The sequence below is a fragment of the Thermobia domestica genome, chromosome 9, assembly GCF_964235325.1.
Source record: "Thermobia domestica chromosome 9, izTheDome1.hap1.1, whole genome shotgun sequence".
Classification (NCBI taxonomy): domain Eukaryota; kingdom Metazoa; phylum Arthropoda; class Insecta; order Zygentoma; family Lepismatidae; genus Thermobia; species Thermobia domestica.
In genome coordinates, this window is record NC_137462.1 from 220,301,988 (window position 1) to 220,325,147 (window position 23,160).

General features: G+C 38.5%; 2 protein-coding genes across 2 annotated transcripts; both read right to left on the reverse strand.

Moving 5' to 3' along the window:
* Positions 1 to 20,366: 20,366 nt before the first annotated feature.
* On the reverse strand, positions 20,367 to 21,038 carry LOC145661150 (uncharacterized). Its single transcript, XM_081726598.1, has one exon. The coding sequence runs from the start codon at positions 21,036 to 21,038 to the stop codon at positions 20,367 to 20,369; it is 672 nt and encodes a 223-aa protein (XP_081582724.1).
* A 1,210-nt stretch (positions 21,039 to 22,248) lies between these two features.
* Positions 22,249 to 22,869, reverse strand: LOC145661151 (uncharacterized). The gene has a single exon (XM_081726599.1). The coding sequence runs from the start codon at positions 22,867 to 22,869 to the stop codon at positions 22,249 to 22,251; it is 621 nt and encodes a 206-aa protein (XP_081582725.1).
* Between the last annotated feature and the right edge of the window lie 291 nt (positions 22,870 to 23,160).

The window sequence follows — 23,160 nt, forward strand, 5'->3', positions numbered from 1 at the left end:
AACGCTCTACCAATGAGCCACGGCGGTCCTCATAATAATAATAATAATAATAATAATAATAATAATAATAATAAGAAGAAGAAGAAGAAGAAGAAGTAGTGTCATTGATAATAATTGTATTGTGTACGTATGATACTTGAAGAGAGTACTTGAACTACACACACGATTAGGCTCCATTTGGCTCTTTTTTGCTCGACTCGACTCGAAACTCGAACCAAATTCGAGTCGAGTTTCGAGTCGAGTTGGAGGAAATTTTTCGAGCCGAGTTCTCAAGTCGAGCTCAAACATGTCTGTTTCCAGTCGAGTCGAGTTTCAAAGAAAACTCGCTCGTGCCCATCCCTAATTTTTACAAACCAACTCACTACCAATTTTTCATATATAGAAAGTGCCCCTCCCCCACATAAAGGAGAATTTAAAAAAATGCTAGGACACATTATGTTTATTTTCAATAAAGAGTTAATACGCTGAATTTCAGCTCCGTAAGTTTAACGGCTTGCGAGATACTAATTTTTTTTCCGCAAAAATTTGGTTCCTCACTACCTCCTTAGGATATTATGCATTATAATAAAAGCAATATAACATCCCAATTTGGATTAATGCCGAACTATATACCAAAAGTAATTTCATTTGACTTTGCAATTTGACCGTGATGATCAGGCATACATAGTTACATTCAATTTTTTATATATTACAGTGATTCAAAAATGTATTTTTTCCAGCAGTTAGCTCTAAAATTCACAGGTCTCGAAAGCCAAGTTGTAGTGTAAGTCCTATTGCTATTATTACTATTAAAAATATCAATATCCAAAAGTGCCTGAAGTTCTATTTTCACTTGGTTAGATATATTCACCTCAGGTAAGTAGACAGAAACAAGTGGAAAAGTAAGGGAAATGAAGGTCTTGAAAGTAAAACGGAGACGAATTTACCAGTCTTCAGAAGATACTGTCTACAATGCAGTGAGCAGAGTGGGTCGGTAGATCATACTGAGTCGGTGGGTCGCAGTGGGTCATGGTGGGTCGTGGATCGCAGTGGGTCACGGTGGGTGGTGGGTCACAGTAGGTAATGGTGGGTGGTGGGTCGCAGTGGGTCACGGTGGGTAGTAGGTCACAGTGGATCACATGCTGTTGACCCAAGACCCACTGGCCCACTCAGAAAACTTGACCCACTTGACCCACTGACCCACCAACCCACTGACCCACTCCATCTCTGGTTCTGAATAATAACTTTGTTGTATCTTGATAAGCATGGTAAGTCCGCTACATTTTACTTTCGTTCGTATTATATGCCACAATATTTTACGAGACAAGACAAGACAAACGAGACGAGACGAGACAGAACCCTTCGAGACGAGACACGAGACGAGACGAACATATCTTTTCGATACGAGACACGAGGCGAGACATACTTTGCACGAGACGAGACGAGACAGCCTGGAGTCTCGTCTCGTCTCGTCTCGTGGCAACACTATTGAACAGTGGTTCTACTTGTCTCTTATTATTAAAGCAAGTTTTATTTAGTGACTAAGCTTTTCAAACTATAGTTAGAAGTTCCATGAGCTTTCCAATGAGGTATGGTCTATATCTCTGTGACAATTAGGGGCGTACCTAGGGCAGCCAACGTCAGGGTGGACCAAAATATTTCATAAAATATATACAGGATGATTCTCTTAGGAAACACATTCGGAATTTTTTCTCAATTGGTATTGAATTTTCGCCCTTCATTTTTTTACGTGATTGTACCCAATGTCTGGCGTACCTGTGAATTTTTTCCCTCTGTACGACAAGTAACAGTGTTGCCAGTCTTTCACAATTAAAAAAAAACAAATTCTCGTTTTTAACAATATTTTCTTCTTCTTCTAAGGGTGTGACACTGGTGGCAAAAATGTTAGCTGATTGAAATCTGTGTTACATAAGTTTTACAACGAGGTATAGTTTATATCTCTGTGACAAATAAAAGGAGTACTAGGGCCGCCAACATAAAGGTCTATGATTTTTTTGAAATCCCTGTCTGTCCTGAAAAGGTTAATTTTACCGTTCTTCGCAAATACCGTATGGGAGGTTTCTCTTTCATATTTTGTATAACATGTCTTTGTTATGTTGGCATATAATATGCATATATTTTATTACAAATGATTCCTAAAGTGTTGAGATTTTTAGCTTTTTTTTGATAAAAATGAAAAAAAAAACAACGTATTTTTCCTTCTGACTGTTAATGAAAACTGTAATAAAAGGAACCAAATTGTTTATAAGTGCAAATTTATTGCTTATGGTAAATAGAACGTATCACAGAACAGTAAAAACAACAACAAAAAATATATTGCAAAAATATATATCAAAAATTAAATAAGATAAACAAAAGGTGGTGGGGTCCAGTGGACCCCAGTGTGAACTCCGTGTCATAAAAAAATAAGCGTGACCATGGAGGGATATATATATATATATATATATATATATATATATATATATATATATATATATATATATATATATATATAGGGTGATTCACGTAGAGCCTTCAAACAAAAAAAAAATGCATAACCAAATCGTATGTGTAGAATGCAATGAAAATAGTAGCGAGACCAGTGGCGTCTCGTGAATACCTCCAACGGGGGACAACTTCAAAATTTAAAACGGAAAGTGGTATAACTGTTGGAATCGTTCGAAAGGACATTAAATGTCATGAAACTTTTAGAGGACAAACTTTGTCATATCCTATCCCATTTAGCCGCTAGAAGCGTTGTTGCAGACTTGTATTTGACTACCCGTAGCATGCCTTTATCTCAGCTAATAATGCACATAGAGCCGTCAAACAAAAATTGAACTACCAAATCGTATGTGTAGAATGCAATACAAATAGTAGCGACACCAGTAGCGTATCGTGAATATCTCCAACGGGGTCATCTGCAAATTTTGACATGGAAACGGGGTTGGTTGTGCCTCCATTGAAATAAGCGCACAATGAGAGAAACGTCGAGAGGAAACACGTTGTCATATTTCTTCCTCGTTGGGAGCAACACCGTCGCATTACTAGGTGAAAGTCAGATGGTGCGAGAGTGTCCCCATTCACATCAGGCAAACGCCGGGAGGGTAGGTGCAAACCATGCCCTGGCAAACAAAAGCCGACGCCTTTGCAGGATTAACTCGGGGTCTAATCCAAGGGTAGCCAAGACCCACGATGATGTGGACGCGCGGTGTATATTGTGTGTGTACGTACAATATGAAATATCTCCCAAATCCGGGAACATGTGTTGTGGGCTTGTTTGTCGTTGTTTCGAACAGCACACTCATTTATCGTTGCCAGTGATTGTGTGGTGGTACTCTTGTAGATCCAGTAGCTAACACGTACATGAGCTTGCTCAAGACATAGTCTATGCGGTCTCGAACAGGCGATTGCTTCTATGTCAGACAGAGGGCAGAAGGAGCGATGCTATAGCCAAAACAGGTAACACAAGCGTGTAAAGCCCGAGAGTGATTAACCTCTGCAGTCAGTTAAAGCGGTCCGTGTAGTGGACAAGGTGTCGTGCATTGAGTTCTACTACCCCTGTGCATTACAAGCTCGTGACGGGACGAATACGAAACTTCCACAAGTAGTGAAACCTCTTCGATTGTGTTGGTGTTTCAGTGCTTGTAGTAGGAAGTGTTGATAGTAAATAACATTCATGCGGTATACGAATTTGGAGGCATTCCAAATGTTCATGATTTTAGGGGAATGCCGGGAAAAATATAGGGATGCAGCTCGATTATACGCTGAATGCTGTCCACAGCGACAAGCCATTTCCCACAATCTGCTGCGGAGATTAGCAGCATGATTGTGGTCAGATAGGCAACATGCGGTTACGCTATGGTGTCCGGAGAAGAGTCGTACAAAATGAAGAAGTTACTATTGATGCACTTGCCGTTATTGCAGTAAATCCTCACGTATTTTCGCGGCAGATCGCACGAGATCGTGGTATCAGTCAAGGTAGTGTCCTGCGTATTCTGTGGAAATCACATTTTCACCTGTACCACCTCTCTCTGCATCTCTAAGTGATACGGACTGTAATTTACGGGTTCTGCTCTACAACTGGGTGGTCAATCGCGTGAGAGAACATCCGAATTTCATTCACTTCATTTTATGGACTGATGAAGCGACATTCTCCAGTGATGGCAACGTGAATCTCCAAATGCACATTACTGGGCAGCGGAGAACCCTCACTGGATGAGAGAAGTCAATCGGCAACACCGATGGCGCATTAATGTGTGAGGTGGCATTGTAGGGACTCAGGTCATTGGGCCATGGTTTTTTGCTGGTCATTTAACAGGTGCAATGTTTCGTGATTTCTTACGACACCATCTACAGCCGCTATTGGACAACGTACCGCTCCACATACGTCAGACACTGTGGTTTCAATTAGATGGCTGTCCAGCCCATAATGCTGCCATGTGTAGGGAAGAGCTAATTGTTCTATTTCCGCAAAGCTGGATCGGAAGAAGTTCCAATTCACAGTTTCCTCCGCGGTCGTCCGACCTCACTTGTATGGACTATTTTTTTCTGGGGTCGAATTAAGGATCTTGTGTATCTCAACCGACCACCTATAATTCCCAACATGCAAGACTGCATTACAACCGCATTCCGGACCATCAACCTTTTCCGAGTTGGAAGCTGTTGCTCACAATTACGTACAGTGAATAAATCGCTGTACTGCTGTTCGGGAACACCACTTTGAACATTTGTGAAAGGCAGGGGGCGTCGACTACACTCCGCAGAAGGTAAGCTTATTATTTAGCTCTTTACTCATCTTTCTCCAATGGCTTGATTGCAACGCCTCAGCTTTCTGTCTCCATGTTTTGTTCCATGCTTTGGCAACAGCACATTCGGTTCGTTTTTCTTCGTTGCAACCAATAGTTTCTTCTTCCGTTTTGTTATAGCATCGTACATTGTCACTCAACATAGTTCTCCCCATCCACTGCGCTTCTGTCGCAGCTATACGGAAAACACTCTCTTCAAATATTGCGTATGTTATTAGTTCCCTATTTAGAGCTTCATTCAACAGTAGCAAATGTATCTCTTCTTAGTGTTACAGTATGTACCCTCCCCCCGTCATGGTCTCTTGCTGACGCCATTGTTCTCGACACTTACAGGGTGTGATTCCGCGTATGTACAATTGTACGTCCCGTTCGTTTTAGACTAGTATTTACTCTTCCCTTTGGTTCCACATGCAGAAACACTCGCATCATCTGACTTTGACCTCGCAATGCGATCGTGTTGCTGCAACAGAGGAAGAAATATGACAACGTGTTTCCCCTCGACGTTTCTCCCATTGTGAGCTTGTTTCAATGGAGGCACAACCAACCCCTGTTTCCGTTTCAAATTTTGAAATTGCCCCCCCCCCCGTTGGAGATATGCACGCCACGCCACTGGTGTCGCTACTATTTGTATTGCATTCTACACATACAATTTGGTAATGCAATTTTTTGTTTGAAGGCTCTACGTGCAGTATTAGCTGCGATATAGGCCTGGTATGTTCTTATTGAATCATCCTATATATATATATATATATATATATATATATATATATATATATATATATATATATATATATATATATATATATGTGTGTGTGTGTGTGTGTGTGTTTGTTTGTGTGTGTGTGTGTGTGCGTGTGAATGCATACACGATATGGGCATTCAGTAAATGGAAATGTGCATTCAAGATGCAAATATACTTGAAAATTTCCATCAATTATCTATACAAGCCTGCTACGAGTCTTTTGTTTTAGCCACGGGTGCCGTCCAAACTAACATTTTCTCCTACCAATTTTACAATTTAGGATTGAGCTTCTTACGGGATGTGTAGCCTACCGAAGGACCACAGATATTTTATCGAAACTATTGTGCTACTATTCTTTGTATGCTTTGGCAGAAACTCCTGTAGATATCGAAGCCCGGGCCAGCTCACTTTTATTATTGAGGACACGTTGAAAAAAACAATTTAGTAAACTAAGCTTTCTGTATAAAATCTTACTTTTTTCGCATTGAGAAGCAACTTAACTCGTCGCGCTCTCAAGTTTGTGCTCAATTACAGGTGGAAAAGATTGAAGTTCCGACCACGGCGGCTCAAAAGATCCTGTGAATATGAACATTTTGCAAGCGGCTTTTGTTTCGAGGACACGTTTCGAGGTAGTCGTGGGATGGATTTTCAGCAATTAAGTATCTTTCATTTAGTTGGTCGTGTGATTGGCTGGCGGACAAGAAAGCTGTGAATATTTCCAAATTATGAAAATTTTAATTGAATCTTAAACTACGTATAAGTGTGTAGTGTGTAGAGGAACGTCGAATAGTTATCTCAAGATATGACAAAAATATAGTCGCTTTTTAAAAATTGCCAAGGACCATGTGAGTACATTTCTGATCCTATGAACCATGTTTTAAAATATTATGCTGAGCTATCTTTCCGTAATTTACGTTGCTGTCTGGAATATGCTATACAACAAAGATATTTCAACAGGGACGTTCGCAGGGGGTGGGATTTCGAAATCCGGTCCGGTCTGTGCAAATTTACTCTAATTCTAGGGGCAAGTTTACAAATTTTAATACAATTTATCCTCAAATTGCACTTGAACCACCCCTAAATACCTTTGAAACTTCTGAAATAAATTCCTGCGTATGTGATTGTATTTCAACTATCTTTTATGAAAATGCTTTTCTACTCAAAAGTGTAGGGTTTGAAGTCTGTACATTTTGAGCTAATTGTGCTATATGTTGTGCTCATTATTATTATCCTATTATTATTATTATTATTTGGTCTAGGAATTAATTCGTGCGGGTGGACAAGAGATGGCGCAACGAACGGAGCGTCCCACAGTTCCGTGTATCCACACATGTGTTGCAAACCCCTGTCATCGCGTATCGTTCGTAGTATAGAGCAGTGGATTAAAGCGTCAACAACACCAGTTTGTAGTTAAGTGAACATGGCGCAATTTGTGCCTGATAAAGTGTTTTTGCGGGGTGTTCTGCTGCATTACTTTAACATGCAGAAAAGTGCGACTGAAAGTCATCGTATTTTGGTGGAATTGGAAGTGTATGGTGACCATGCTCTAGCTGAGCGAACGTGTCAGAAGTGGTTTGCACGGTTTAGAAGTGGTGATTTCGGCTTGGCAGACCAAGAGCGAGTTGGACATCCAAAAAAATTTCAAGACGAAGAATTGACAGCATTGCTCGAGCAGGATTCGTGTCAAACGCAGGAACAACTTGCAGCAGCATTAGGCGTTGATCAAACAACAGTCTCCAAACGCTTGAAAGCCATGGGAATGATTCAAAAGATGTCACATTGGGTTCCACATGAATTGAAAGACAGAGACGTTGAAAGTCGAAAAACCATTTGCGAATTGCTGCTTCAACGACAGAGCAGAAAGGGGTTTCTGCATCGAATTATTACGGGTGATGAGAAGTGGATCCATTACGAGAACCCTAAACGAAAAAAGGCCTGGGTGAAACCAGGTGAACCAGGTCCATCACAACCAAAACGAGATATTCACTGTGCAAAGGTTATGCTGTGCATATGGTGGGATATGAAAGGTGTGGTGTACTATGAGCTGCTGCAACCGGGTGAAACTATGAATGGAGAACGTTATCGACGACAATTAATGCGTTTGAAGCAAGCTCTGGCCAGAACACGACCAGAATGGGAGAACAGACATGATAAACTTATTGTTCAACATGATAACGCTCGCCCACATGTCGCAAAACCGGTCAAAACCTATTTAGAAAATGTCGGATGGGAAGTTTTACCCCACCCGCCGTATTCACCAGACGTTGCTCCTTCGGACTACTACTTGTTCGATTGCATGAACAACGATTTGATTGGACAGCGGTTTACTTCTTCAGAAGATATCGAAACATGGGTCTCTGACTGGATCACTTCCAAGGATGAGGACTTCTTTCGCCACGGAATCCGTACATTGCCTGACAGATGGGCGAAAGTGGTGGCTAGCGATGGACAATATTTTTCTTAAGGTATTTATGTATTTTGTGTTTGTACTACAGCTTCAATGTGTGCGTACCAACCGCACGAATTAATTCCTAGACCAAACATTATTACTATTATTATTATTATTATTATTATTATTATTATTATTATTATTATTATTATTATTATTATTATTATTATTATTATTATTATTATTATTACCTTGAAAGGTATGCAACCAACTTTTCAACATTTTTACCACTCTAAACGTGGGGTCCAGCGTACCACGCCTTTATTATGAGAAAAAAACATAGTATATCTATCTATCTATCTATCTATTTATCTCTCTCCCTCTCTCTCTCTCTCTCTCTCTCTCTCTCTCTCTCTCTATATATATATATATATATATATATATATATATATATATATATATATAAAGCATTTTAGAGTATTGGACTAAAAACCTATGGAAAGCAGCTCTGCCTTTCTTACTAAAGCATATTGCTTTGGGGATACTGAACTTATTGTCTGGAACAACGATCCAATTTGGGATTGTCTCTAATTATATTGTTCTGAGCTTCCTTTCACAGAAGACTAGAAAACAGGTTGTTAAGAATGTTGTTCCAATAATAACATGAAGACTGGAATCATGTTGCTAACTCTTAATTACTCTCGTTGCATAATATGACAAATTACGTAAATAGAGAGTAATATCACAGAACGCTGTCCTGAAAAGAATACATAATCACATGACTACATTAAGCAAGGAAACTTACTGTATCATTTCTTAATGTGGAGTATGTGGGGGTATTAGTATTTGATGTTTGTAGAATTACATCATGAATCTTCTGCAGCATTGTTCCTTTCGAGTGGAACTATTTAATCACTGCCTTTATTTCACTTTCCTCCATTTTTCTGTGATGCAACTTTCTTTACAAATAAAGATATGAAAAGAGAGAAAAGTTAGTTCCTTAAAGGCACCACTTACAAAGCATTAACCTATATATGCAATAATTTTGAAGTTTCAGAGTCAGTTTGGATGGTACAAACACTAATATTTAGGAAGAATATCATGTTTTTATTCATCTTTTCAACATTGTTGCTCCAACTCAGTTTCCAATCTTGTACATATTTTTAAAGCTGCAGCTAAATTTTTCATTTGTTTTGGTATTGTTTTTCCTGGAAATGTAATCCAACGGATTTGACTTACTTTCTGCTGTCACCAAATCGTGGGATTACAAAATTTATAGCCCGGACATTTGAGATTATTTGCATTACGCATTCAAAGCATATTTTCTGTTTATATCCATCCTTGTGAAATGTAAACTGCATTTCTTGGCACAGCCAGATTTCTGAATAGGTTAATACGGCTCCACTCTAAAAAGGGATACCTAAATACAACAGATATGAGAATAAATAACGATAAAAACCAGAGGGAAGAAAAGACGCAAACAAAAGAAAGTCCATGGAATTTTGTTATTTATAATTTCTCGCTTCTTACCATGAATGGAATGACTAACCGTTGGAATACTACAACGCAAATCATATGTACTACTGACAATAGTGAATACTTTTTTAACAAGGTTACGTGATTTCCTGCTATGTACAATCGAACTTACGAGGGAAGGGCGCGATGTCACTCAGAGATAATTGCACCAAACTTGGCGTAGGACTAAGTAATGGGAATAGAGAAGAATATGTGGAAGCATTCGTTTTGCAGCGTTCGAAATCAGAAATAATTGGACCTACAGTTCAGGAGAAGTATGGCCTGTCAACTAGATATTGATGGGACGGAGCCTTTGTTCGCTGTTGCGACCGATGCAGAAGAAGTTAAATAAAGTAGAATGAAAACAGAGAAGATGAACTGAACAGAAAATGCGCCAATGTCCGCCCTCAGTCCCACCAGGCGAATACCGGGATGCTAAATTATCAACTGCCCTTGGCATTATCCACCTTATCTTTATAAAGAAGAATTGAAATATTTTTTTTAAAAAAAGCAGTCTCATTTGTTTCAGACTGAACTGTTTTTTTTATTCACATATTTATTTTTTGAATACAATTTCTGGTACTATGTGTGTCTCTTATATTTTTTAAAGCTTCTCTTAACAACTGTTTCATTATGCCACAAAAAAAAAAAAAAAAAAAAAAACAGTATATAACTCTGGACCAATTTGGAAGCTAATTTTACGAGCATGGTATGTGTGTAGACAGTGAAGATTAATTCTAAAGCCGCCCCTGCTTATGTTCATTTTGTGTTCACACTATTAAAGTGTAGTGTTTGTGAAGCATGCATAAGTTATATTTGGAGTTTTGAACGCAGTTATTATGAGGCTCTTTCTGTCCAATACATTTTGCTGCTTTCTAGTAGTGAGTAGACCAAATTCAAATATTTCCTTTATCCTTTGCGTGAACATAGTTGTGTTAATGAACAGTCTTCTTGTGTTCAAATGGTTATTTTTGTTATGGCTGTCCACAGTCATTTCCTTTTTAAACATCACTAATCCCGAAATATATATTTAAATTCGCCTCACAAACAACACAATAATTTAATTTTTGTGGGCGCCGCGTCGTAGATATAAACATCCGTACAAACATAATCAGTTAATATTCGTGGGTTCAAACTTGCGTACTAATAGCATTTTATAGTGTGAAGAAACACAGACACTTTATTCCGACCCCTTACCTGGAAAACTTCTGGCGACGCCCCTGATTAATTTTTGTATATATTTTCCTTATATTTTTAAATATAATTTAATAAAGCTAACTAGTGATGCATGCCCTGCTAATTGATAACGGCAAGGGCAGAGCAGTTGATAGATTTAGTATCCCGGCATTAGCCTGGTGGTGCTGAAGGTGGTTGGCGCATTTTCTGACGCGTATCAAGTTAGACCAACCACCAAAACCAAAACGACCGGAACATATCTCAGAATTATAGGCTAATTAGTTGCTCTAATCCCAATTTTCGGGCTCGTAATGTTTAGCGGGAAATCGGATTGAAAATGGGCGAGTCTAGCTTGATATGAAGCTAGAACCCCCCATACGATTAAAATGGTCCGATCGAAAAAATTAAAACGCCAGAATTATGGGCTATTTATGGGCTAATTAGTTGCTCTAATCCCAATTTTTCGGCTCCTACTGTTTAGCGGGAAATCGGATTCAAAATGAGCGAGTCTAGCTTGATATCAAGCTAGAACCGCCCATACCGTTAAAATGGTCAGATCGAAAAAATTCAAACGCCAGAATTATGGGCTATTTATGGGCTAATTAGTTGCTCTAATCCCAATTTTTTGGCTCGTACTGTTTAGCGGGAAAGCGGATTCGAAATGGGCGAGTCTAGCTTGATACAAAACTAGAATCCCCCATACGGTTAAAATGCTCCGATCGAAAAAAATCAAACGCCAGAGTTATGTGCTATTTATGGGCTAATTAGTTGCTCCAATCCCAATTTTTGGGCTCCTACTGTTTAGCGGGAAATCGGATTCAAAATGGGCGAGTCTAGCTTGATATCAAGCTAGAACCCCCCCATATGGTTGTAATGCTCCGATCAAAAAAATTCAAACGACAGAATTATGGGCTATTTATGGGCTAATTAGTTGCTCTAATCTCAATTTTTGGGCTCCTGCTGTTTAGCGGGGAATCGGATTCAAAGTGGGCGAGTCTAGCTTGATATCAAGCTAGAACCTCCCATACGGTTACGGTTAGAATGGTCCAATGGAAAAAATTAAAGGCCAGAATTATGGACTATTTATGGGCTAATTAGTTGCTCTAATCCCAATTTTTGGGCTTCTACTGATTAGCGTGAAATCGGATTCAAAATGGGCGAGTCTAAACTGATATCAAGCTAGAACCCCCAATACCGTTAAAATGTTTCGATCGAAAAAATTCAAACGCCAGAATTATGGGCTACTTATTTGCTACTTATTTGTTCTAATCCTAATTTTTGGGCTCCTATTGTTTAGTGGAAATCTGATTTAGAATGGGCAAGTCTAACTTGATATCAAGTTTGAACCCTCTATATGATTATGGTAAAAATGGTCTGATCGAAAAAATTCAAACACCAGAGTTATCTGCTAATTAGTTGCTGTAATCCCAATTTTTGGGCTCCTACTGTTTAACGAGAAATCGGATTCAAAATGGGCGAGTCTAGCTTGATATCAAGCTAGAACCCCCCCATATGGTTGTAATGCTCCGATCAAAAAAATTCAAACGACAGAATTATGGGCTATTTATGGGCTAATTAGTTGCTCTAATCCCAATTTTTGTTCTTATACCTTTTAGTGGGAATTCTTTATGAAATTGTGAGATTTGGCTTAACTTCTTGCTATAAACCTAGGGCTATAATACTCCAAGCAAAAGAATTAAAACGTCGGAATTATGAATTATTTGTATTGCTAAATTGTTGCTCTAATGTCGAGTTTTTTCTTCTATCGTTAGCAAGAATTCTCAAGCAAGATTGGTATTGATTTTTAGATAAGTTGGGATAATACTTTCAAAGTTGCAGTGAGAAAACATCGATGTTTATTAACTGAAAATTGATTTGTTTGCACTCTCCGCAAATGTAAATATATATCTCTACTAGTAAATCCATGAATTCTTTTTTCACGTGTTTATTTTCATTATGTTTTGAATTAAATAATGTATATATAGAATCTATATAGTGAAATATTATTTTTTAAATCAATTTTTTTTCAAAGGAAGTGCCTCTTTGCCGTTGCTGGGGCCGCAGTGTCACAGTGGTAGAGCGTTTACCTCTTGTGCGTGTGATTCCTGGTTCGATCCCAAATCGCGCCAATTGATCTTTGTGGTTGACAGACACCATGTACTTGGGTTTTATCTTCATTCTAGCGCTGTGCCATTGCGGCCCCCAGCAACGACGAAGAGTTATTTCCTATAAACAAAATGATATTTAAAAAAAACAATATGATATTTCACCATTAAGTTCTATATATACACTACTTACTTCCAAACATACGGAACATATAAACGTGAAAAGACAATTAATAAATTTACTAGTAGAGATATATATTTGCATTCGCGGAGAATGCCAATAAATCAATTTTCAGTTAATAGATATCGACGTTTTCTCACTGCAACTTTGTAAGTATCATCCCACGTTATCTAGAAATCAATACCAATATTGCATAAGATTTCTTGCGAACGATAGAAGATCCAAAATCGACATTAGAGTAACTAATTAGAACACAAATAACCCATAATTCCGGCATTTCAATTATTTGATTATTTATAGCACTAGGTGTATAGCTCGAAGTTAAGCCAAATCCCAGAATTTGATGAAGAACTCCTGCTAAACGGTAGCAGCCCCAAACTCGGAATTAGAGCACCAAGTAACCCAAAAATAGCCCATAATTCCGGCGTTTGAGTTTTTTTTTTTTGGATCGGAGCATTGTTACCGAATCGGAGGTTCTAGCTTGATGTCAAGCTAGACACTCTCGTTTTGTTTCCGAATTCCCGCTAAACATTAGAAGCCAAGAAATAGAATAACAGCAACTAATTTACCCATAAATAGCCCATAATTCTGACGTTTCAAATTTTGCAATCAAACCAATCTAACCGAAACCGTATGGGGGTTTCTGGCTTAATATCGAGCTAGACTCGCCCATTTTGAAACAAAAAATTTCCCGCTAAACAGTAGGAGCCCAAAAATTGGGATTAGAGCAGCTAATTAGCCCACAAAGAGCAAATAGTTCTGGCGTTTGAAATTTTTCGATCGGACCATTCTAACCGTAACCGTATCGGAGGTTCTAGCTTGATATCAAGCTAGACGCGCCAATTTTGAATCCGATTTCATGCTAAACAGTAGGAGCCCAAAAATTAGGATTAGATCAACCAATTAGCCCATAAATAGCCCATAATTCTGGTGTTTGATATTTTCAATCGGACTATTGTAACCATATGGGGGGTTCTAGCCTGATATCAAGTTAGACTCGCCCATTTTAAATCCAATTTCCCACTAAACAGTAGGATCCCAAAAATTGGGATTAGAGCAACTAATTAGCCCATAAATAGCCCATAATTCTGATATTTGAATTTTTTCGATCGGACCATTTTAACCGTATGGGGGGTTATAGATTGATATTAAGCTAGCCTCGTCCATTTTGAACCCGATTTCCTGCTAAACAGTAGGAGCCCAAAAATTGGGATTAGAGCAACTAATTAACCCATAAATAGCCCATAATTCTGACGTTTGATTTTTTTCGATCGGAGCATTTTAACCGTATGGGGTTCTAGCTGCATATCAAGCTAGACTCGCCCATTTTGAATCCGATTGCACGCTAAACAGCAAAAGCCCAAAAATTGAGATTATAGCAACTAATTAGCCCATAAATAGCCCATAATTCTGTCGTTTGAACTTTCTCGATCGGAGCATTACAACCATATGGTGGGGTTCTAGCTTGATATCAAGCTAGACTCGCCCATTTTGAATCCGATTTCCCGCTAAACAGTAGAAGCCCAAAAACTGGGATTAGAGCAACTAATTAGCCCATAAATAATCCATAATTCTGGCCTTTAATTTTTTTTTGGACCATTCTAACAGTAACGGTATGGGAGGTTCTAGCTTGATATCAAGCTAGACTCGCCCACTTTGAATCCGATTTCCCGCTAAACAGCAGAAGCCCAAAAATTGAGATTAGAGCAACTAATTAGCCAATAAATAGCCCATAATTCTGTCGTTTGAATTTTTTCGATCGGAACATTACAACCATATGGGGGGTTCTAGCTTGATATCAAGCTAGACTCGCCCACTTTGAATCTGATTTCCCGCTAAACAGTAGGAGCCCGAAACTTGGGATTAGAGGAAATGAGTAGCCCATAAATAGCCCATAATTCTGGCGTTTGAAATTTTTCGATCGGACCATCCTAACCATAACCATATTCGGGGTTCTAGCTTGATATCAAGTAAGACTCGCCCATTTTAAATCCAATTTCGCACTAAACAATAGGAGCCCAAAATTGGGAGTACAACAAACAAATAGCCCATATGTAGCCCATAATTTTGGCTTTTTTAATTTTTTCGGTCGGACCATTGTAACCGTAACCGTATGGGAGGTTCTAGTTTGATATCAAGCCAGACTCGCCCATCTTGATTCCGATTTCTCGCTAAACAGTAGGACCCCAAAATTGGGATTAGAGCAAGTAATTAGCCCATAAATAGCCCATAATTCTGGCGTTTGATTTTTTTCGATAGAACCATTTTAACGGTATTGGGGGTTCTAGCTTGATATCAATTTAGACTCGCCCATTTTGAATCCGATTTCCCGCTAAATAGCAGGAGCCCAAAAATTGGGATTTGAGCAACTTATTAGCCCATAAATAGTCCATAATTCTGGCCTTTGAATTTTTTTTATTGGACCATTCTAACCGTAACGGTATGGGAGGCTCTAGCATGATATCAAGCTAGACTCGCCCATTTTGAATCTGATTTCCCGCTAAACAGTAGGAGCCCATAAATTGAGATTAGAGCAACTAATTAGCCCATAAATAGCCCATAATTCTGGCGTTTGAATTTTTTCGATCGAACCATTTTAACGGTATTGGGAGTTCTAGCTTCATATAAATTTAGACTCGTCCATTTTGAATCCGATTGCACGCTAAACAGCAGGAGCCCAAAAATTGAGATTATAGCAACTAATTAGCCCATAAATAGCCCATAATTCTGTCGTTTGAACTTTTTCGATCGGAGCATTACAACCATATGGTGGGGTTTTAGCTTGATATCAAGCTAGACTCGCCCATTTTGAATCCGATTTCCTGCTAAACAGTAGAAGCCCAAAAATTGGGATTAGAGCAACTAATTAGCCCATAAATAGTCTATAATTCTGGCCTTTAATTTTTTCCATTGGACCATTCTAACCGTAACCGTATGGAAGGTTCTAGCTTGATATCAAGCTAGACGCGCCCACTTTGAATCCAATTTCCCGCTAAACAGCAGGAGCCAAAAAGTTGAGATTACAGCAACTAATTAGCCCATAAATAGCCCAAAATTCTGTCGTTTGAATTTTTTCGATCGGAGCATTACAACCATATGGGGGAGTTTTAGCTTGATATCAAGCTAGACTCGCCCATTTTGAATCTGATTTCCCGTTAAACAGTAGGAGCCCAAAACTTGGGATTAGAGGAAATAAGTAGCCCATAAATAGCCCATAGTTCTGACGTTTGAATTTTTTCGATCGGACCATTTTAACCGTATGGGGGGTTCTAGCTTGATATCTAGCTAGACTCGCCCATTTTGAATCCGATTTCCAGCTAAACAGTAAGAGCCCAAAAATTGGGATTGGAGCAGCTAATTAGCCCATAATTCTGGCGTTTGAATTTTTTCGATCGGACCATTTTAACCGTATGGGAGGTTCTAGATTGATATCAAGTTAGACTGGCCCATTTTAAATCCGATTTCCCACTAAACAATATGAGCCCAAAAATTGGGATTCGAGCAGCTAATTAGCCCACAATTCTGGCGTTTGAATTTTTTCGATCGGACCATTTTAACCGTATGGGATGTTGTATCTTGATATCAAGTTAGACTGGCCCATTTTAAATCCGATTTCCCACTAAACAATAGGAGCCCAAAACTTGGGATTAGAGGAAATAAGTAGCCCATAAATAGCCCATAGTTCTGACGTTTGAATTTTTTCGATCGGACCATTTTAACCGTATGGGGGGTTCTAGCTTGATATCAAGCTAGACTCGCCCATTTTGAATCCGATTTCCAGCTAAACAGTAAGAGCCCAAAAATTGAGATTGGAGCAGCTAATTAGCCCATAATTCTGGCGTTTGAATTTTTTCGATCGGACCATTTTAACCGTATGGGAGGTTCTAGCTTGATATCAAGCTAGACTCGCCCATTTTGAATCCGATTTCTTGCTAAACAGTAGGAGCCCAAAAATTGGGATTAAAGCAACTAATTAGCCCATAATTAGCCCATAATTCTGAAATATGTTCCGGTCGTTTTGGTTTTGGTGGTTGGTCTAACTTGACACTCGTCATTTTCTGTTCAGTTCATCTTTCCTGTTTCCATTTTACTTTATTTAACTTCTTCTGCATTGGTCCCAACAGCGAGCAAACTCTCTGTCCCATCAATATCTGATTAGCAGGACATTCTTCTTCTGAACTTTAGGGCCCGTTATTTCTGATTCCGAACATAGTCCTACACCAAGTTTCGTGCAATTATCTCTGAGTGACATCACGGCCCTGTTCAAATTACAGACATGTTCAAATTATTAGACTCACACTTGGAAAATGCAAAATTGATGTAGGCGTTCTAATTTCAGAGTTCTAGAACATTTAATTTAATGGATAAATGTATTGCTATGTACATCTTATTTCCACCGGAAGTAGTTTGTTAACTTCCATTGTACTCGAAAAAAATGTATTTTGCTTTTCCCATTATACTGCAATTACAATATTACACAGAATAAAAGATTGATACATGAAAGAAGTCACGATCATTTTAAACTGCCCCATTCGAACTATAGGATCCTTCATTTGTTTACTGTACAGTTGAAGTGGTGATACCACGTTGAACAGCAAATGGTATTAGTGAGGGTGAGGGGAATGCTGAAAATGGTGTTTCAGTGGTGGATAGCTATTATGGTTCCTATCAAGTTACAATCTGAAGTGTTGTGGTTGCTGTCATAAGAAGTTAACGACATTCAAAGTGTTCAACAGTTCGAATGGGGCAGTTTAAAATGATCGTGACTTCTTTTGTGTATCAATCTTTCATTCTGTGTAATATTGTAATTGCAGTATAATGCGAAAAGCAAAATACATTTTTTCGCGTACAATGGAAGTTAACAAACTACTTCTGGTGGAAATAAGATGTATACAGCAATACATTGCTAGTAGAACTGGGATAGAACAAAACTCCGTGAGTAGAATCTCTGCTGAAATGAACAAGAGCCAAAATAGGGTTGGGAAGTGTGGGCGAAAACCAAATCTATCGCTAAGAGGTATCAGAAAACTAAAAAGATTGGCTCTGGGAAACAGAAGTGCAAGTTATAATAGACTTAAGAATAAAAATGGCTGAGTATGGCGCAGACATTTGGGCTGAAAGTGTTCGAAGGATTCTTTGTGTCGAGGGAATAAAAACACACGGTCAAGAAAGAAAACAAAAATTAGAGTCTACTTCAATCATGGCAAAGACGCGCCTCGAATGGGCACGAGGCCTAGAATATTGGACTGCTGACGATTGGAGAATAGTGTGTTTCAGTGATGAATCATGTAGTATGATCTCTGTCTTCGGGCCTGGAAGACTGTATATAGTAGAGAGGACAGTGAAGGACGACTAATACCTACTAGTTCTCAAGGAGAACTGCTTTCCCAGACTTCACTCTGTGTGATGACGTACAATTCATCTTTATGCATGATGGAGCTCCAGGCCACCGATGGAGCTCCATGCTGTGACAAAATTCTTCGAGGACGACGAAATTAGTGTTCTTCTGTGGCCAGGCACTAGTCCTGATATGAACCCGATTGAAAACTTTTTGAGCTAATGAAAGAAAAGCTAGAGAAGAAGCACATTAGAACCAAACTTCAGTTGATCAAGGAGATCAACAATTTGTGGAATTACGATGCTGAATTGAAGGCAAAATGTGCTAAACTCGTAGATAGGATGCCGCAAAGGATAAAAGACTTAATAAAGAATAAAGAATTTCATAAGAAATATTAATCTTTGTGTGAGAGATAATTTTACTGTAGGTGTTCCATTTCATTTTTTTCCAATTTGGATATACACACTTTATAGTAATTATATTTGAATGTTACGTACAAATTTGTTTTATTGATATTGAAAAAAATATGCCACACTCACTAGAAATTAGAACAGAGTTACAAAGTAGTAATTTGGACTAAGTTTGAACGTATTTTCTCACGTAATATTGTAAGAACAGTAGGGCCGCGAACAGGGTGAGACTGACTCTCGGCGTAGTTGCATTCATTCAAAGTAACTTCAATTTGGACTTTGAAATTTTAAGCAAGATGAATGCACTACTACTACACCATTGCTATTCGGACTTTGACATTTTTCTCTCTTGATTTTATACTAGTTGCGATTTCGTTTGCCATATCATTATCATTTAATTCTTAGTAATCTGACTTAGTTGTTAAAGAAACAAAGCGTTCCTGAACTTAATTCTCAATTGTATTATATAGTCTGTTGTAGAACGCTGTAGCGCTGTTTTAATAACGAAAAATTTATTTAACTTTAACAAGATATCGATTAAACCATACTAATTGAAAATCTTTGATCTATGTATTCAGCGTTGTGAATTTACGTAAAGAACTATAGAAATTTATAATAAATTTTTAATATCAGAAAGTGGTGTCCGAAGTACCGAAAAATTGTGTGGTAGAGAAACATACCTTAATGTAGTAGAGAAATATCTTGGAGATATATTGAAATTAAGAATCAATAGAGGAAAGCAAAGTCATAGCAACCTAAGTGAGGAACACGAGTGCGAATATATATGCAATGTACCCCCGGTAGCGATTCCTGGAGCTTAGCTCTAGGAAATATGGGACGTTAGAGACTATGACATGGCTGATGACCAATTCTCTGAATTGGTAGGCTGGTGGACGATTCCGAACCACTGCAGTTCTAAGTATACTCCTGCTGTACAATTTGAAAGTATATATTTGTAATTTCACTAAAGTATAATGACAATGCTAAAAACAATGTTCAGTGGACTGTAAGGCTTGATTCGTATACCACATGAATGCAACCAAATATTAATTCACTGTATTTAATGATTACAACTTCAGTTTGCACACAAAAATAATACACGAGAATAAACATTCACAAAGTCTTTAGTTGTAAATGATTGTGATACGATGGCTTATTGTTTGTGCTATATTGTATGATCTTCGCCCATGATATATGGTCTACCAAAAACTGCATGTTTTTTGCCTCCACACTCCCATTGTTCACCCAACAATAGAAAAGCGTTAAGCAACTTGAACACTGTTGTCAGCTAAAGGCACACACACTGCTAAATACACAAATAATCCCAAACATACTCCCCCCTGTTGGTCAGCTAAGGTCTGGCCAAATAAAACAAAATGATACATATAAAAAACGAAACAAACACAAAACTTGAAGCAATGTTACAACTGCACTTATTTTTTTTATTAGTCAAACCTCAATTCTAATCCTTGTTATATGGTAATGCAACTAGTTTGTATGTTCCAGTTGTAGTACGAACCGTCACTACACGAACTAAGAAATCCTTTCCTGGGAACACTTTTTCAATGATGCCTAATTTCCACTGCAATGCAGGAACGTTGTCTTCAATCAGCAAAACTACATCTCCGACCTTGAGATTGTGTTGCGGTGAAGTTGTCTTAGAGCGTTGTTGAAGACCATGTAAATAATCTCGGGACTATTTCTTCCAAATGTGTTGGTTTAGTTATTGTATCTTCTGCCAACGAGATAAGCGGTTGTGTGGTAGATCTGTGAAAGCTGTAAGCGCTTCTCCAATTAAAAAATGTCCAGGTGTGAGAACACTGTTGTCGTTAGGCTCACTTGATAGCACTGTAAGTGGTCGAGAGTTAAGACAGACCTCAATCTGTGTGAGTAATGTTGCAAACTCTTCATATGTTAACACTGCACCTTTTGTAATACGAACTAGATGGTATTTCATTGATTTTATACCAGCTTCCCATAGTCCTCCAAAAGGCGGCGAATTTGGTGGTATGAAGTGCCACTGGATTCCTTCGGTCGATGTAAAATCATGAACTTGAGAACTAAAAGGATCTGATGAAAACAGCTGATACAATTCTTTCAATTCGTTGTTGACTCCAACGAAATTTGTGCCATTGTCGCTGTATATATTGAGACATCTTCCTCGTCTGGCTATGAATCTGCGTAAAGCTGCTATGAATGACTGCGCATTAAGATCTGTTACCAATTCCAGATGTATTGCCTTGGTGGATAAACAAACAAATAACGCAACGTATGCCTTACGTACAGATCTATTTCTAACTGCTCCTGATTTTATGTAAAACGCTGCAGCGTAGTCCACGCCTACGTTTAGGAATGGTCTGGCTTGCTGCACACGACCTGCTGGCAACTGTCCCATAAGTTGTTTTGAACCACTGGCCTTTACTTGAAACACGTGAAGCAATGATGGATCACTTGTTTTACTACCTGTTTGCACCTGTTGATTCAATATTTCTGGCGTGGTGATGATATTAATAATTGGGGTCCAGCATGAAGTAATCTTAAGTGTTCTGCTTCAACTATAAGTTTTGTTAAGTGTTGATTTGAAGGCAGAACTATTTTATGTTTGGCGTCAAACGGAAGTTGACTATTCTCCAATCTTCCTCCAACTCGGATTATGCCTTCACTATCTAAAAATTGATGTAAATGGTTCAATTTACTTCTTGGCGGAACAATGTTTCCATCACGAAGATGCTGTAATTCGCTGTGAAATCCAATTTCTTGTGCCCATTTGATGCAAACATGGAGCGCTGTATGGAGTTCTTGTACTGAAAGACCTTCTGTTAGTTTGTTTTGCTTGTGTCTGATGTTATGAACAAAACGTCTACAATATCCTATTGTTCTAACTAACCTTGACAATTTTGAGAATCTTGTTATGGTTTCATTGCACCAATTGTCTAAAGTGACTGTCAATGTTATGGTTCCCTTACTCTCTGGAACTTGATCTGGTTGCAATGAATCCTTACTTGTGACTGACCAATTAGATTCTAAACTAGAAAGCCATTGTGGACCGTGCCACCATAATGAATTGTCCTTTATGGAAACTGCATCTATTCCTTTTGAAATCAAATCTCCAGGGTTATCTGAAAAAGTTACATGTTTCCAACAGCTAACGTCAGTTAAGTCTTGAATTTGAGCTACTCTGTTGGCCACGAAAGGTTTCCATTTGTTGCACGGAGAAGCTAGCCATACCAACACGATTTGGGAGTCGGTCCATTAATGGACGCTACTATGTTCAATTTTAAAATTGGTAAAATCTTGTGAACTAATTTTGCCAAAACAACTGCTGCGCATAACTCCAGACGTGGGAGAGTAATTTTCTTGACTGGAGCCACACGTGATTTAGCACATAATAACTTAACTGATATGCCTCCTTGTTGATTGATCGATCGCATATAAATACAAGCTCCATATGCTCTTTGAAAAGCATCTAAAAAAACATGGATCTGAATCTCCGCTATGTCTCCTTGAACGAGTACATATCTATCGAATTTAATCTGATTGATTAATGGAAATTGCTTGTACAATTGAGTCAATTTCTTTGCTAATTCCATTGGTATACTGTCGTCTCATTGAACCTTTTGCCGCCACAATTCTTGCATAAATATTTTGTATGAAATGACAACTGGTGAAATTATTCCTAATGGATCGAATATAGTGGCAATGATTGAAGCAATCTGGCGTTTAGTAATGCACTCTTGAACCTTCATTGTTGACGTCTTGCTTTCAACGAGAAATATATCCTTGTCTGGATGCCATGACAATCCTAATGCCTTTACGCCTTGTCCTTCGTGGAACTGGATTGGACGCTGCACTTCTCGAAGCTCTGGCAAAATGGATTCCAATAACCTTGGATCATTCGAACTCCATTTCCTAAGTGTAAAACCTCTCTTTCCCAGTAACTCTATCAATTGCTTCTGGACCTCTAGAGCTTGCTGTTTGTTGCTCATGCCACTACAAACATCATCAATATAGAAATCTCGACGTAATATTTCTGCTGCTACAGGGTAATTATGTTCTTCTTCGTCTGCTAATTGCTGTAGGCATCTTGTGGCCACAAATGAAGCACATACCGTACCGTACGTTAGTGATTTCAACTCAAAAACTTGAATCGGTTCATTTCTAGATCTTCTCCACAATATACGTTGTAATGGCGTGTCTTCTGGATGAATATTGACCATGCGATTCATCTTAGCGATATCTGCAGTGAATACTACCGAATGAGTTCTAAAACGCAAAATGATAGAAAACAAATCTTGCTGTATTGTAGGACCAACTAACAGAATGTCGTTGAGGCTTCTTCCACTGTCAGATTTTGCTGAAGCATCAAACACCACACGGAGCTTCGTTGTAGAGCTTGTGGGCTTAAAAACTGCATGATGTGGCAAATAGTATGCAACGCTGACGTCATTACCATGTGACCAAGCTCTTCGCTTGATCTAGGTGTAACAGTAATTTCTTCTAGTTCCCAGAATTTTTGT

What these genes read in the sequence shown, in the direction of transcription:
- LOC145661150 (XM_081726598.1), bottom strand. Translation starts at nt 21,038, where the DNA reads ATGGGACAGTTGCCAGCAGGTCGTGTGCAGCAAGCCAGACCATTCCTA.
- LOC145661151 (XM_081726599.1), bottom strand. Translation starts at nt 22,869, where the DNA reads ATGAATCGCATGGTCAATATTCATCCAGAAGACACGCCATTACAACGT.